At 44.3% G+C, this 15,666-nt stretch overlaps 1 protein-coding gene across 1 annotated transcript in view; it reads right to left on the reverse strand.

The window, feature by feature from the left end:
* The window catches only part of TPD52L1 (TPD52 like 1), a 97,062-nt gene extending 82,095 nt beyond the window's left edge, over window positions 1-14,967 (reverse strand). Inside the window, exon 1 of the mRNA XM_028117023.2 lies at window positions 14,892-14,967. Coding sequence (XP_027972824.1) covers window positions 14,892-14,910 — 19 coding nt within the window. The 5' untranslated portion in view covers window positions 14,911-14,967. The remainder of the gene's footprint in view (window positions 1-14,891) is intronic.
* Window positions 14,968-15,666: the final 699 nt, after the last annotated feature.

Below are 15,666 nucleotides of genomic sequence, written 5' to 3' on the forward strand. Positions count from 1 at the left end.
TTCTTTTTTTTGTCCCTCCAGAACTCAGTTTCTGTGTGCCCTTTCCACCCCACGTCCCCCTAGTTCCCCCTGACTCTCTCCAGATCCCCTTCAGTCCCCTTTTCTTAAGACGAGGAACTTAATTCTGTCCCAGCTTCTGTGTTTATGTTGATATAGCTCAACTCCTAAGTTTAATGGTCATCTCCAGGATTTCAACATCAGGAATGACACTGAACGACAGTGGAGCCATACTGACAGCTCTGACAATCACCCCAGCGCTTCTTCAATTTGGGGAGCTTTTATGAGAAGTTATAACACAATTTTTAAAAAAATATTAATTTCTTACAAAAGTTGCAATGTTCACACACACACAACCCCAATTACACTCTGCCAGGGTCATATATGACGTATTTACTCAACATCATTCATTCATCGTTTCCCCATAAGTATTTACATAGCACTATCCACGAATGAGTCATTTTCTAGACCACTGGTGACACGGCCATAAAGAACAGTTGAAGTCCCTGACCACAAGGAGCTTAATGCCCATTGGGGGAAAAAGAAAATAATTATACATAAAATAAAATGCCACAGTGCTACAAAGAAAAATCAGGCAGAGTAAAGGAGATAGTAATGGATCACGTTTTTAAGTGTAATATGTATGTATGTCTATATATATATATATACACATATATACTAAAAGTTTTCATTTGTGCCTTTTTTTTTAACATTTAAAGTGGCAAGAGCAGAAATCTACAGTTGTCATTAGAAGCTTTTCAGAATACGGAGAAATCTCAAACAGGCTGCTAAGCAACAGACACCAGGATTTTCAGCCCTGCCATCCGGAACACACACCTATTTTCACGGTTTTGCATTCCTTTAGCACGGCTGCGCGGTAATAATTAACCTCAAAGCTACGAGAGACCAGAAACAAGATCTGCTAACCGAACAGATTAGCTCTGCGGCATGTTCCCCAAAGATTTATTAAATTATTATGAGAGAAGCCATGGCAACATAAATAAAAAATTTAACCTGTTCATCCTCAGAATGTGTCCAAACAATAAATGTGGCTTTGTAGGTCTGCTATGTACATCATTAATTTTCATCCAAGTAAATAAAGAAGGACTAAAAGAGCAACCATTTAAAATATTTATCCTTGCTTGTATAGATATTTGTAAATTTCTGGGTTTTGCAATATTAAAATATTCTAGATAAGTGTCTCCTAAAATATTTATCCTCTTTCAGTGCATTCTAGTGGGTACAATTTATGCTTCAGAAAACAACTCTGCACGTGGGCCAGATGTCCAAAATTCTATCAACTTATATATTTATTTCTATCTTCAACCTACTCATCTTTCCTTTGCTCCAGCAAGCTATTTTTAACTTTGTGGTAGGTGGTATACAAAATCCAAAGAATTTTCCGATAAAAGAATGCATTAAAGGTAGTAGCTCAACACCTAACTGCTCTAACAAAAACAGGGCAGTAGGCTCACAGAGGAAGGACTTCGGTTCATTCACCTGTTTCCCTACCCGCTGGCCCAGCACAGAGGGTGTGTGACGCATATTCCAGGAGGAATTAATAAACGAACCTCACCTTGTCATAACAGTACCCAAGTGCAGTCACAAGCACCTCACACGCATTATCTCAGTTGTCCCAAAGCCCGCAGGATGGCCGTCACTTTCCCACTTTGTAGATGAGCTAGTTAACTGAGATGTGAGTAAGGTGAAGATCACATAGTTAAGAAGGGACTAAAATGGGACATGAATCGAAATCTTTGTGACGACATCCATGCTTGCCACCACCAGGCTAGAGTCCCTTTATAGGACAGAACCTTCTTTTCCTTTCATCGAGTTTATTCCTCTTGGCTTCCCCCGCCCAGGACCACAGTCTTTCCTCAGCCTGAGGAAATAGTGAGTATATAGTCACTGACTAAATGCAAAGGACCAGCCTCTGGAGTAAAATTTTAGGAACTGCATTTGAAAATAAAAATACCTAGCCTGTCTGCAAACTTTCCATATTGAAAGGGTAGCAAACTTGCTTCAAGGAACAACAGCTTCATACATGGCTACTTATTTCATCAACCCACAAGAAGAGTCTCCCCTCCAGTACCGTAAAACGGTCTTATTAAAGTAACATCATCAAGGGAGTACCATCCCGTCATGTCTGTCATATTCTATTGGTTAGAAGCAAGTCACGGGTCCTGTTGGAAACCTAGGGGGAGGGATTATACAAGGGTGTGAGTCCCAGAAGTCGGAAACGTCTGGGGTCATCTGAGGGTCTGTCCACCACAAGTACCAGGAGGGGGCTTTACGCATATGCAGGTGGATGGCCTCGTCCAGCGAGTTAACAACAGAACTGGAAACGAGGCGCATGCATCCGAATCATCTGGATGGTACGCTAGAACACAGATGTGCCGTCCTCAAGTTTCTAATTTAGTAGGTCTAGGGTGGGAGCTTGCATTTCTAACAAGTTCCCTGGTAAAGCTGATGGTGCTGGTCCAGGGATCACACTTCAAGAACCTGTAGACTAGCCTGTCCAGGCCACTTCCACTGCCACCTCCCAGAGCAGCCAGCTCTCAGTCCTTTAGGATGAGGAATGTACATCCTGGCAGCACGTTCTGCCCATGGAAGGCACGTGCATGCAAGCCTGGTGACACACAGAGGGCTTTTTGGGCAGACAATTCTGGAGTCCCAGATACCTAAAGCATGGTCTAGAAGACGAGGAACACGATCTAGGTGGGCCTATAGACATTCTCAACAAGGCTCAGACAGACAAAGTTAAAAAGACACCCTCTAAAATTAATAGCTCAGGACAGGGGGTCAAGAATGGTGAAGGGTCAGACTTTATCCTACTTGCAAGCTAGCAAATTAGCCTGTCAGCTTCACAGATCTTGGCAGAAGACACAAGACTCCTGGATCACAGAAAAAAAGACAATTACAGCAACAGCAATAGCCATAGTAACATCATCGCATCAGCTCCTTGAGCCCTAATTCCAAAAGGGTGACATGATGAGGGTCAGGTGTTGTCTGTTTACACAGTGGGGTATGTTTCAGGAAAGTAACGCTGAGATTAGGAAGCCCTGATTTCATAAGGTGGCTGCTAGCAAATCTACCTGACACCTGGTCCAGAGGGAGACTTGATCTTTATTATCCTGGACAGTAAATCAATCTACCCCTAAGGGAGACAGTCTCTCCTTTCCAAGGCCACCTGCTATGCAAAACATCCCTGAAAAGACAGTGCAAAGAAAAGTAGCTGTTAATGCCTTCGCTCAGAGGACCAGTTGTGCAGAAACTTGAGAAACCTATGGAGATTTGTCTCCTGACAACAGGGTTCCAGTTGCCAGGCCTCAGGGTAACCCTGACTGGCAAGATGATGAGGACACAAGCCAGCAAGGTAGCTGAGGAAGTTTTTGAGGCAGAGGCGTCAGTAAATTAAAAGGTGCTGAAGACCAAGCAAAGGGAATTAACCAGCAGGGTGTTGGGACACAGGGTCAGGGAAGTTACAGGGGAGGAAGGGGAATATAGATCACAAAGCATCCTTCCTTTCGGCCAGTGTAAGGACTCTGCCCTTTATTCTGAGCGAAATGAGGAGTTACTGCAGGGTTTTGAAGGGAGGCGTGGCATGGGACCAAATGTTTTGAGAGGATCGCTCTGCTTACCATGTTGGGAATGGACTGAAGATAGGCCAGGGCCAAAACAGGGAGACCAGCTAGAAAACTCATGCAGAAACCAGGTGAGAGATGGTGGTGGCCTGGGCCAAGGCCCTATCGACAGAAGGGTGGGAAGTTGTTGGACTGGAGGTATATTTTGGAAATGAGACTGGAGATGGGGTATGGTAGGGAAAACCCGCCCAAGACAAAAATCTCTCAGGCTTTGGGCTTTTGCATTTGAAATGGAGTTGCCATTAACTGACAAGGGGATAACTTTGGGAGAACTAGCGATATCTCGGGAGGAAGGAGATCAGAAGTTCAATGTTAGTCATGTTAAGTCGAGATACTTATATTAGACATTCACGCGGACATATCAAGTAGGTAGTCTGAAGTTGAGGGGAATCTGAAATTCGGGAGCTGTTAGTGTCTGGATGGAATTTTAGAAGCACGAGCCTGAGTAGCTCACAAGAGAAGGAGTGCAGATAGAAAGGAAAGGAGCTTGAGACAGGGCTTGTGAAGGAGGAGGGGGAAAAAGAAGTCTATGCCCTGGAAACCAAGAGAACACAGCACTTCAAGAAGTAGTGAGCATCTATGTACGTCATGCTGGTAGGTCAACCAAGATGAGGACTGAGAACTGATCACTGGAATTTTTTTTTTTAAGAGAGAGAGAGCTAATTGGGGCACCTGGTGGCTCAGTCTGTTGAGCGACTCTTGGTTTCAGCTCAGGTCGTGACCTCAGGGTTGTGGGATCAGGTCCTGCTTCTGGCGCCAGGATCTTTCCCCTCCATCTCCCTCCCTCTGGTTCTTCCCCTGCTCACACTGGCACACGCGTGTGTGCGTGCTTCGCTCTCTTTCTCTCTCTCAAATAAATAAATCTTTTTTTTTAAGATTTTATTTATTTATTTGAGAGAGAGAGAATGAGAGATAGAGAGCACGAGAGGGAAGAGGGTCAGAGGGAGAAGCAGACTCCCTGCCGAGCAGGGAGCCCGATGCGGGACTCGATCCCGGGACTCCAGGATCATGACCTGAGCCGAAGGCAGTCGCTTAACCAACTGAGCCACCCAGGCGCCCTCAAATAAATAAATCTTTAAAAAAAAAAAAGGTAAATCGTAAATTAAAAAAAAGAGGGAGAGCAAAATTTCTCTTTTCTCACATCAACTGGAACCCAAATTCAAAGCTATTTTGGGACCATTATGCCTCTGCCAAATATAACAGGTCCCATTACATCAATCTAAAATATTTATTTTCCCACAGCCTTGGAAAAGGGCTAAGTAGAACAGACAAAACTCTGAGAAGGACAGAGGCCAGCTCCGCAGAGTCGGGCACAGGGCATCATTGGAGAGTAGAGGGCACTGAGCCCCTCAGGAATCAAACAGAACACTGGCACCAAGTTCTTTCTTTTCCAGAGCTCAGATCTCCACAGGAAGGTAGTTGTTGTACCTGGATATGTTGTAAATTCCTGGCTCTTTGCAAACAAGCATATTTAACTGTAAGTTCACAAAATGTGGGATGAAGCCAAATAGAAATGGGTTTTTACCCTTCTTAAAAAGGAGATGACAGGCCCAAATGAAGTTGCTTCTGCTTAGTCCCACCTCAGGAAATCAAGACTTAATACCTAACCTAACTGCAGTCTCAGCTTCTTCCAAAAAGTAACCTTTAACCAGTGAGGCTGGAGTCAGAGGTCAGCGCTAGTGGGGTAATCCACCTGATGGACCTCTTCCGACCCCCACAGATGGGGAAGGTGACCTTGCCTGAAACAATCCACTCTTTGCTAGAAATTTCCTTTTTCTTTCCCATCCCCTTCTGTCTATAAGAGCCTGCCATTCTATACCGCTCCTCAGAGCCCCTCTCTGCTTCCTAGCTGGGATACTCCCCAATTCATGTATTGTTGAAAACAGCCAATCAGATCTTCAAATTTACTCAGCTGAATTTTGTTTTTATAATAGCCTCCATTAGCAAAGGTCATCAAAAGTTGTATCTGTATCTAATTGTAAGATATGGGATAATGATGTGGAGAACAAAGGCAAAAAGAAAAAAAATTAAATTTTCTTACAACTTACAGCCCATTGAGAAGTACTTGAGACAGGCACAGTGACCTTCCTCCCCAAACTCAAGTGTCTCGATGTTAATACCTTGCTGGAGGCAAAAGACAACCTTAGCTTGACATTAGCCACAGGTCCAAGATCCTGGAAGTCTTCTTTAGCATACAAAAATCCCTTTGGAAACTTCCTTTATCTCCATTCCCTCCCTCCACAAGATATAAGTTAGCAAGCACCTTCCAAGCATATGGTCCACTGATATACATCTGAAGGGTCTCACGAGCACAAGTTTACTAGACAGTAGTAAATGACCCCTCAAGGTTCTGGAAACCTTGCTTCCAAATTCCTTAGAGACTTACACTAGCCCTAAGCCCCCCCCAACTTGAAAGTATATAATCAATCCCTCCTCACAACCCCAGTGCGGCTCCTTCTGCCCACGGGTCCTGTCCCCATGCTTTGATAAAAACCACCTTTTTTTTGCAATGAAGATGTCCCAAGAATTCTTTCTTAACCGTTAGCTCCCTGACCCCAACATTTCACATCAATAGCAGGATATAAAAGGGTAGTGCTAGATACCACTGATCGACTATTTGCTCCGAACTCGTTAATGAAGGAAGGAGCAACCCCATAACCTAACTGTTGAGGAGAACAAAGGCAAGAGAAATGTAGCAAAAATTAAATTTCCTTACAACTTGCAGCCCCCTGATAAACACGGGAGACGGGCTGAGTGTGACATTCCTCACGGAAGGCAGGGCTGCCTGAATGTTGATGTTTCACTGGGGACTAAAAGCAACCTTATCTTGACAGTAGCCAGACCTCCCGGATCCTAGAACTCTTCTTCAACGTGGAGAAATCCCTTTAGAGATGCTGGTGATCTCCACCCGCCCCCCAAACTTTAAATTATGTATCAGTCACTCCTCACAATCCCAGTGCAGCTCTTTCTGCTGACGTCCTGTCCCTGTGCTAGAATAAAAGCACCATAAAACGCCTCAAGAATTCTTTCTTGACAGTTGTGCTCAAGGACCCTGCATCAAGAACCAAAAAGAATTTAAGTGAGGGAGGGAAGGGGCAATACTGTGAACTCCAATACTTTTCAAATGCGTATCTGAACCTCTTTCCAGATATGTTTTGCATCTGTTTACTGTTACCCAATCCATCTTGCTTTTTTTTTTTCTATACAATACTTGCTTTTTAAATGTATTAGGTTGTTTATGAGTAAATACAAGGCCTTCCTCTCTGGCAGTGCCAATGCAATGTCTGGCCAGAGGAGCCAAGCTCTTCTCTAAAGTACAAAAGGATCTGTCAAGTGCCCATGTGCGGCCCTGCCAGGAAGTAACCACCTTCCTTCTGGCTGGTGGATACTCCCCTCACATCTTCTGCATGCAGATTTCTCAAAATAGCAAGATCACATTTCAAAGAAATTTCTGAATGTGTGTTCTTATTTCCACACATTCTCAAAACTGTCGCGGTGCAACAAATGCAAGTCCTAATTCTCCCAACATGCTTCCTTCTTTCAGGGACAGCGTCCTGGAGAGCAGGCTCTGGGCCTGAAAGCGGAGCGAGCATCCCATAAATGACTGGAACCCCGCCTGGCACACAGTAGGCCCACAATAAAGAGGTATTTTCCTTGCCGGTAATGCGCTTCTTGCACAGGGGAAAATGCGAGAAAGCGATGAGTAAGAGCCTCCCAGTCTTCTGAAACAAAGTTTGCAGGAACCATGGATATGTCGAAACTCCCAGGTGGGGCTCTGGGGTATCAAAAATGGAATAACAGGGGCCAAAGACTGCACTTTCCTCTTGGCCTGCCCTAACTCTTTTAAGTAAGGGAACCCCCATCCTTCCATGATGCTTTCATGTACAAATGAATCCACCTTGGAAGCCAAAATTTTGGAAAATACAGACAATTTTCTTTGTAGCTCTCATTGCTACTTTCAGCTCATTCATGTGTGGCGGGGAGGGTGAGGGATCAGAGAAAAAACAAATATCTGACAGCTCGAGACTCGGAAATCAAGAGATTTGAAGAGATCCCCTCACCCAAGCTTTTTCTTTTGAATGAATCCGCTCGGCTTCTAGGATCTTTCACGAGGCGCCTGCTAGTGATCAACAAAAGAAATGTCTAATTATAAGAAAAATGCAGTTTGCAATTTTCAAGGGGTTGGAGGATTCTGTATTTTAGATACACATCAGGAAAATGTAATTTGTAAGGTACAAATAACCATAGGTAAGTTTGGAGATGAGGCGTAACGTACACATACATTTCCAGTGCATGATACATTATCTGGCTAAGCGCAAATAGCAAAGTGCCAGATTTTTGTCTTTTGAGAAGGAAGCAATATGTTGGTGACAAAAGGGTCTTCTTGAAAATCTGTGGTTGTATTTTGGGAATTTCGTCTCCTCTGCATCAAAATGCAACACTTATAAAAGACTCACGCTGTGAGAAACTATTTAAAATTTTATCTTTCCTTGGGGACCCAAAGCTTTCTTTTAGCCAACTCAAATTCATTTAAAATGTTGTGCTGCCTTCCCTGGTGCATTAAGGATGATTCTTAATTTAATACAGATATTTTAAATAAATTGCACTGCATTTCTTAAATATCCAATGGAAGGTAAAATGACAGGCTTGAAAATTCAGTTTGGGATCATCCTTTTTGTGTTCTTCACTGCATCCTACCTCAGTAAACTGAAGAGGTGGCTTCACCGTGTTGGGGACAATTCAGACCCGCAGTAATAGCGAACACGTGCATTATATGGAGAGCAAACCAGGAGGATGGCTGAGGCTGATGTCCTCTTTTTTTGCCACTTTAGACCACAAACATTTAACATGGAAATTGCTACAGTAGCTTAAGGACAAATCCACTGACTATTCATTTTTTCCACTAGGTACCTTGTTAAAGTAGGTATTGTGCTAATATGCTTGGGAGACAGCTAAATAAATAAAACATATTCACATTAACAAGTAATTATAATACTCAGGAGACTAAAGATCTTTCCTTTTTGGGTACTCCTTGAGATTAGTCCTTTCAGCCAGCATCCTACTTTCCGGAAACAAGCGTGCAGATCCTCATGTCTCTTATTTATTCTACAGTCCTGAGATTACGGATATGAATGAACACCAAGCGGAGTAACATATTTGAACCATTCCACATTTGAACTGGCTTATCTTTGCAGTTGGTAATAAAATTCTAAACTGGTTCTAAGAATCACACGGCTTGTTGTGACTTACTGAATTCATCTTGAAAACAGAACTAAAATAGCACGTTGTTGATATAAGAGCACACTACCACCCCACCCTACCTCACCCCACTCCCGCCCCCAGCTTGCCATATTATGGGGCTTATTCTTGCAGACCTCAAGAATTCTGGTCATATTCTCTCAGACCTAGACCCTGCCCATATGTGGGATGGACAGTGCAATTAAGGCCTGCCCTTTTAAAACCCCCTTGACCATATGAATATAAAGCAAAATCTATGATTTGTAACTCTGCACACTGACTGCTTATGCATACCAATTTAAGGAGATGGTACAGAACAGTAATTAAAATCCCAATGTACGAAGTCAAACTTTGGGATTACAAATCCGGGCTCTAACACATCCAAGCTGTATGAATTGGAGAAAGTTGGGTAACTACTGTCTTTCAGTGTCCTTATTTGTAAAATGAAAATAACATTACCTTCCTCAGGATTTCATTTTAGTAATTAAATAACACAATTTCGCAGTGTATAACATGGCATCTGGCATTAAAAAAAAAAACCACTAAAATATTATTGTTATTGTCACCCTCAATGTGAATTAGTTCCCATCGGCACTCTAGTATTCAAAAACTCCCGTTGGGATGGAACTATGTAACCTCCTCAATTCTGTGTGCATTACCCATGGGGATGGCCCTTCCTAGCTCTCCTCCCTGGAAAGATGACTCATGTCAAATGCATCTTCGTCTTCTGCTGGCATGCGCTGTCCTGCACATGACTGTGGGGCTAGCGTAGGGGTGAAGTGGTGAGGCTCAGACTCTGGACTCAAGCAGACCTGCAGTGAAATTCTTCCTCCCCCACTTAATTTTTCTGATCTTTAGTTTCCGTGTCTACAAAATGAGTTAAAAATAATGGTATCCGGGCGCCTGGGTGGCTCAGTCGGTTAGGCGTCTGCCTTCGGCTCAGGTCACGATCCCAGGGTCCTGGGATCAAGCCCCACATTGGGCTCCCTGCTCAGGGGGGAGTCTGCTTCTCCCTCTCCCTCTGCCCCTCCTCCCTGTATGTGCAGGCATGCAAGTGTGCTCTCTTTCTCTCTCTCTCTCGCTCACTCTCTCTCAAATTAATAAAACCTTTAAAAAAAAAGTAATGGTATCTATCCCATAGTTGTTACTATAAGAATTCAGTAAGATAATGCATGCAAAGTTCTTGGCCTATGCCACTAAAAGCAAGAACCAGTATTTATATAGTATTTATCATGTGCTGGGAACTGTTTTAAAGCATTTTGCATCTATTAACTCCTTAAATCCTCAATACAATCCTACGATATAGGTACTATTATTATTCTCACTTTATGTATGGGAACATCAAGGCCCAGAGGGATCAAGTAACTTGTCCAGGGTCATATTAATGGTAAGTGAGAATGACAGACTTAAAATTCAGGCAGTTTGCTTGGATTCTGGAATCTTAACCATATCCCCTCCCTGTCGCTTCTCAGTAGTAAGTTCTTATCGGGTATTTGCTATTACTACAGTAATCAATAAATACTTGTTGAAATATTTACCAAATCAACGTTTGCCGAAGCACTTATTTATTATTTACTGCATCTCACTAAGTGCCAAATCTTGTCACAGGCCACAAAAATGGACTCTCTTGCTTACAGGTTTTTTGGAAGCAACTTCTCAGATTCTGCCTACCCAAAGTATTAAGGAAACAAGAAGCATATTAGGGCAGACAATTTGAAATAGGTTCCAGTATACTATAATATCTATCATTTATATGATTAGATTTTATAAGAATTTTAATTAAAATAACAGTATAAGATTTGCACAAACGACTAACTTTAATTATGGATACAATACTACCTATTTTAAAACTTTTGGGGGGAAATAAAACTACAGGAGGTAGCTTTGAAGGCAGTAAGAACACTCTTAAAAAAATTTTAAAAGCCATAAATTAAAATATGTAACACCTACCTCCCATAGTTTAAGGTTTATGATTATAGTCCCTGAAATATATAAAACAAATCATTTCCTTGAGTAATCGGATCCCTACAACATAAGAGACTTAACCTGTTGCTATTTGGCATGGAGAAGAGGGATTATTTTATTGTTTTCTTTGTAAACAAAGTATTACAAAGCAAAACTGTCTTCCATGCAATATTAAGAAAAAGGATATAACTGTATTCAGGTTTCTACGGCTTTATTCCTTGCCTCATTTTCTGTTCTGATCCTTGTTTATTTTCATTCACCTGTTTCTAATTTACATTATCTTGCTGTGTTTTTTAAACATGTATAAATTGCTGTAAGTTCTTCCTGGAAAAACATGGGTGTAAATGAATGTCCTGTGAACAAAGTATAATTATAATGGAAGTTACCCATGACATTTTCGTTTTAATGGATTTGGAAACAGGTAAGATTAATCTGACATTTATAACTTCACGTCATTTACAGATCTCTGAGAATCCTCCTGAGTAGATTGTCTGAATTTAAAAAATAGTTACTGCAGTAGGCCGAATAATGACCCCCAAAGGTAGCAGGTCCAATCCCTGGGACCGTAAATGTTACTTTATATGGGAAAGGGGTCTTTGCAGATGTGATTATTTAAGGATCTTGGCATATGGAGATTATCCTGGATTATTCAGACGAGCTCTAAATGAAACCACAAGCATTCTTATAAAAGACAGAGAGAGATCTGATAGAGAAGGCAGTGGGACCCCCAAGCAGAGACTGCAGGGACGTGGCCGAGGAATGCCGGCAGCCACAAGAAGCTGGGAGAGGCAAGGAATCAGTTAATTCTCAGAGCCTCCAAAGGAGCAAAGCCCTGCTCAATTGTGGTCTGGTGACAGTGCTTTTGGGCTTGCAGCCTTCAGAACTGTGAGGATACATTTCTGTTGTTTTAAGCCACCATATTTGTAGTAATTTGCTACAGCAGTCATAGGAAACTAATACAATTATTTTTAAAATTATTTTTAGAGCGGGGAGGGACAGAGGGAGAGGGAGAGAATCTTAAGCAGACTCTGCACCGAGAACAGAGCCCTCCTCTGGCTTGATCTCACAACCCTGAGATCACAACCCGAGCCAAAATCAAGAGTCGGAGGCTAAAGCGACGGAGTCATGCAGGTGCCCTGAAACTAATACAATTATCGATCTAAATATATACAAGTGTTAAGTGGAGAGAAAATTTTCCTTTTAACATTAAAGACACTAGGAAAGACAAAAACAAAATTATTTCCTAGAGTAATGAAATCTTGAAAGGTGGTTTAAAAAGATCAGGAATTTTTATTTCAAAGGATTGCCATATGTTTCATGAAAATGCTACATTCCTAACCAAAGTCTCTCTAATATATCAATTTTATTAACGCAAAATTCTCTAGTACCAGGAAAGCAAATGGGAATGTTGGCCTCCTATAGACTTGTCATTCCACACTGTTCTCCAGCTCCTTCTCATTGAATCATTCTGTGCATAATCCCACCTCTATATTTTCTGTTCTGTCGGCTTCCCAGAATGTCTTCTTATTTTGCTGGAAGTAATTATTTTATAAAGTCAAGGTATATATTTGCAGAATTTCACTTATGGAAAAGTTTAAAAGACCCTGCTGCTGCATTTACTGAGCTATGCATACAAATCATGCTTAAGCACCTACAGGTCTCCTGGAAAGTACAAGGGAACATCCCAGCGGCATTGCCTACTTCATCTCACTCAATTTTGCTTGTTTCTAGATCAAGAGGCAACAAGATAAGCCATCCCCACTCGAGATAATTCTAAAATAAATCGTGCCGATGATAGAAACTTGCACTTAAGAAACCAGAGGAGTCTCTTAGAATCTAAGAGGCAATTCATTTGGCTAGAAACATGTGTCAAGGGGTAAGAAGATTTTCCTATTCATCTAAAACTATAAACACTTTAGGAAAAGTCTTTTTAGAGAACTTAATAGATCTGCTGCTTAAATCACCAAAAAAAGTCTGAAAATGAAGAACTCCAAGAACTGGGAAAATGAGGATTTAAGAGGCATATATCATCCTTCTGGTTGTAAAAGTATAACGTTAGAGTCATCCTTGATACCATCATCCTACATACCCATTCCAAAGTTAGCTGATTTTTCTTCCTAAGTAGTTCTTAAATCTGTTCATTTCTCTCCTCCCAGCTGACCGTCACCCTAGTCCAAATATTCCGAAGACAACTTCACTTGCCCTTTAAGGTGGGCTCCCCGCCCACTCAGATTCTACCCACTCATGAGGGGGAGGGAAGAGTGGCAAAGGGAGTAGGGGACATAAATGGGGACTTCAGTTTTCTTTTTCCTCTAAAAGTGCCAGGCCTTGAGTGGGAGCAGCACTCACTGCATGCGCTCTGCTACTCACTGCCTACTTGATGTTACAAGGAATTCACATGCTCTGCCCGTTTCCTCTCTGGAGAACGGGAATACTTCATGCGACTGTTGCGGAGAAGTGAGTCAACACAAGCACAAACAGAAACACAGTAAACAATCTTCACTATTTTGATTATCACCTACTAGGCCAAACTTTCAGGCTCTCACTGGAGCTATGTGGCCCTCTTTTAGATCATTAACACGGCTGCGATTTTACACTTCATTTTTCAGTAACTATCAAATTAATGTCTGTTACTTCCTCTACTATAAATGTCATGAAGCCAAAATCAAGTCTGTGTTTGCTCCCCCTAGCACAGTACTTGGCAAAAGGAAAGCACTGGAATATTTGTTAAGTAAATCTCGCAAGTAAAGCAAACCAGTGACACCAATGCTTCCGACCTATAGTTTAGCTGTCTTCAGAATTCAGATGAGTCTTATTCTCCAATGTCAATGAATAACCAATTACTTGGGAAGCTTTCAAATATACCCATGCCCAGGCCCCAGAGATTCCACTTTGATTGATCTGGGATCGGTCAGTATTTAACACTACAAATAATTCTAATCTGCAAGGCAGGTTGGAAAGCTCCAGTGTTGTTCCCACCTGCTTCAGGTCAGGAGAGAAGGCCTTCAACCCAACCCCTGCCTTTGAATCTGATCAGCAACCCCCACCCTTGGTTGAATTCTCCTTTCCTAATTAGATAATGGGGAATAAAAAATACTGGCAGCAGCAGCTTTATGGACAGGATCTTGGCTGATGGAACACAGCAGGATGGTTCGTACTGTTCAGACGACTGTAATCCTGGCAGCAAACCTGTTGGGTGGCTTCAGCCCAGGCCCAAGCACCCACCAAATCGCTCTCATTCAGGAAAGGGTCTTGAACCTCTTCTTACCTTTATTTTTTTAATTTTTTTAATGGGCACAGTTCCATACGGACTCCCTACCCCTGGTCTGAGTGTGACCCCAAGACACGAGGCTGCCCTTGGTGACGCCGCCGCCACGGGCTCCTACAGCGGGCGACCCCGGTAGCGGGGAGCGAGGCGGCCAGACCGCGGCCGGGGACCCTGCGCGCCCCGCCCGGGGGAGGCAGAGGTCTCTCCCAGCCCTGGGAAAGCGGGACACACGCGTCTATCGCTGGAGATCCCCGGGCGGGTAACGCTCTCCTGCCTCGGAAGGCAAGTCCTGGCTCCGCGAGGCCCCAGCGCAGCCGGGGGCCCCGGGTCTCCGGGAGCCACCGCTCCCGCGCGCGCCGCCCAGCCCGAACTTGGCACCGGACGCCAGCCCACCGCTCAGGCCTTGAGGAGCCGCGCTCCCTCCCTGTTCCCCCAAGGGCAACGGGAACGCCTCGCGGATTCCGGACCCAGCACAACAGGTCCTTCGGGCACCCGCGAGGATGGGAAAACGCGGGGGGCTGGGAAAAGAAGTCGAGCACTCTGTGGGCGCATTTCCAGCCGAGGGACCTCCCCACTTAGCATCTTCACTGGCTCCAGCCACACAGCAAATCCTGAGTTTGGGGAGCAGGGATTATCCCGCAGGCTCGGGTAGGAGCGGAGTTGCGGCCGTGTGCAGATGGCACCCATCCGCTCCGTCCGAGAGCAAAGTTACGCGGTGCCAGGAAAGCGCCTCTCTGCGCGCCAGGACGCGACCCTCAGGGCGACGGGCGACCACTCACCTTGCGCCTGCGCCTCCATGGTGGCCGACTTCGGACTCCGCGCGGCGGGGCTCCCAGGCGCTTCCAGAGAAGCAGGCGGCGGTGCCCGAGCTCGGGACGCAGCTGGCCCCGCCGCCCGCGTCCGCCCTCCCACTGCGTACTTGTCGCGAGCGCTGCGCGGAAGAGGTGGGGGACCGGGGGCCGCCTGCACTGCCGCTGTGGTTAGCTCCGCGGCGTCCAGTGCACCTGGCCCGCACCACGCGGGGAAGGAGCCCGCCGCTGGGCGCCACCTGCCGGCCGCTCTGCGCATGGCGCCGGAGGCGCCCACTCCGGGCTCCGGGCGCCTGCTCAAGCCCTACAAGCGCCTGACCCAGCCGAATTGGGCCCTCCAGCGCGGTGGCCAGGGCAAATCCCGAAGGAGAGAGGAGGGAGGGTGGATTTACAATACTGAACCCTAGCTCCCGGTGGAAATACGGAGTTTGGATCCTGTGATCCCCTGCACTCAACATTTTTGTCAAATGATCAATGTATAACCTTGTTTTATGTGGGTTTCTGTTTAAAGATACCTTATTTATGTATTGTTGACTCATGAACTTTGAGCTCAGGGCCATCATCATTAGAACTGACACCTGAGTGAAACCTAGTAAGCTTATCTAACTGAACAACATTTCACGGGAACCATTTTAAATAGCAAAATTAGCCCCCTTCCCCCAAAAGCACAAAAATGGTGTATCTGTACTCTGTGAAAAGGGCACTTGTTTACCGTCTGAGAGCTGAAACAAGGTAGAGCTTAGCC

This window comes from Eumetopias jubatus, unplaced genomic scaffold, assembly GCF_037043125.1.
Source record: "Eumetopias jubatus isolate StellerSeaLion01/CBP00866 unplaced genomic scaffold, mEumJub1_p1.0 scaffold_6, whole genome shotgun sequence".
NCBI lineage: Eukaryota > Metazoa > Chordata > Mammalia > Carnivora > Otariidae > Eumetopias > Eumetopias jubatus.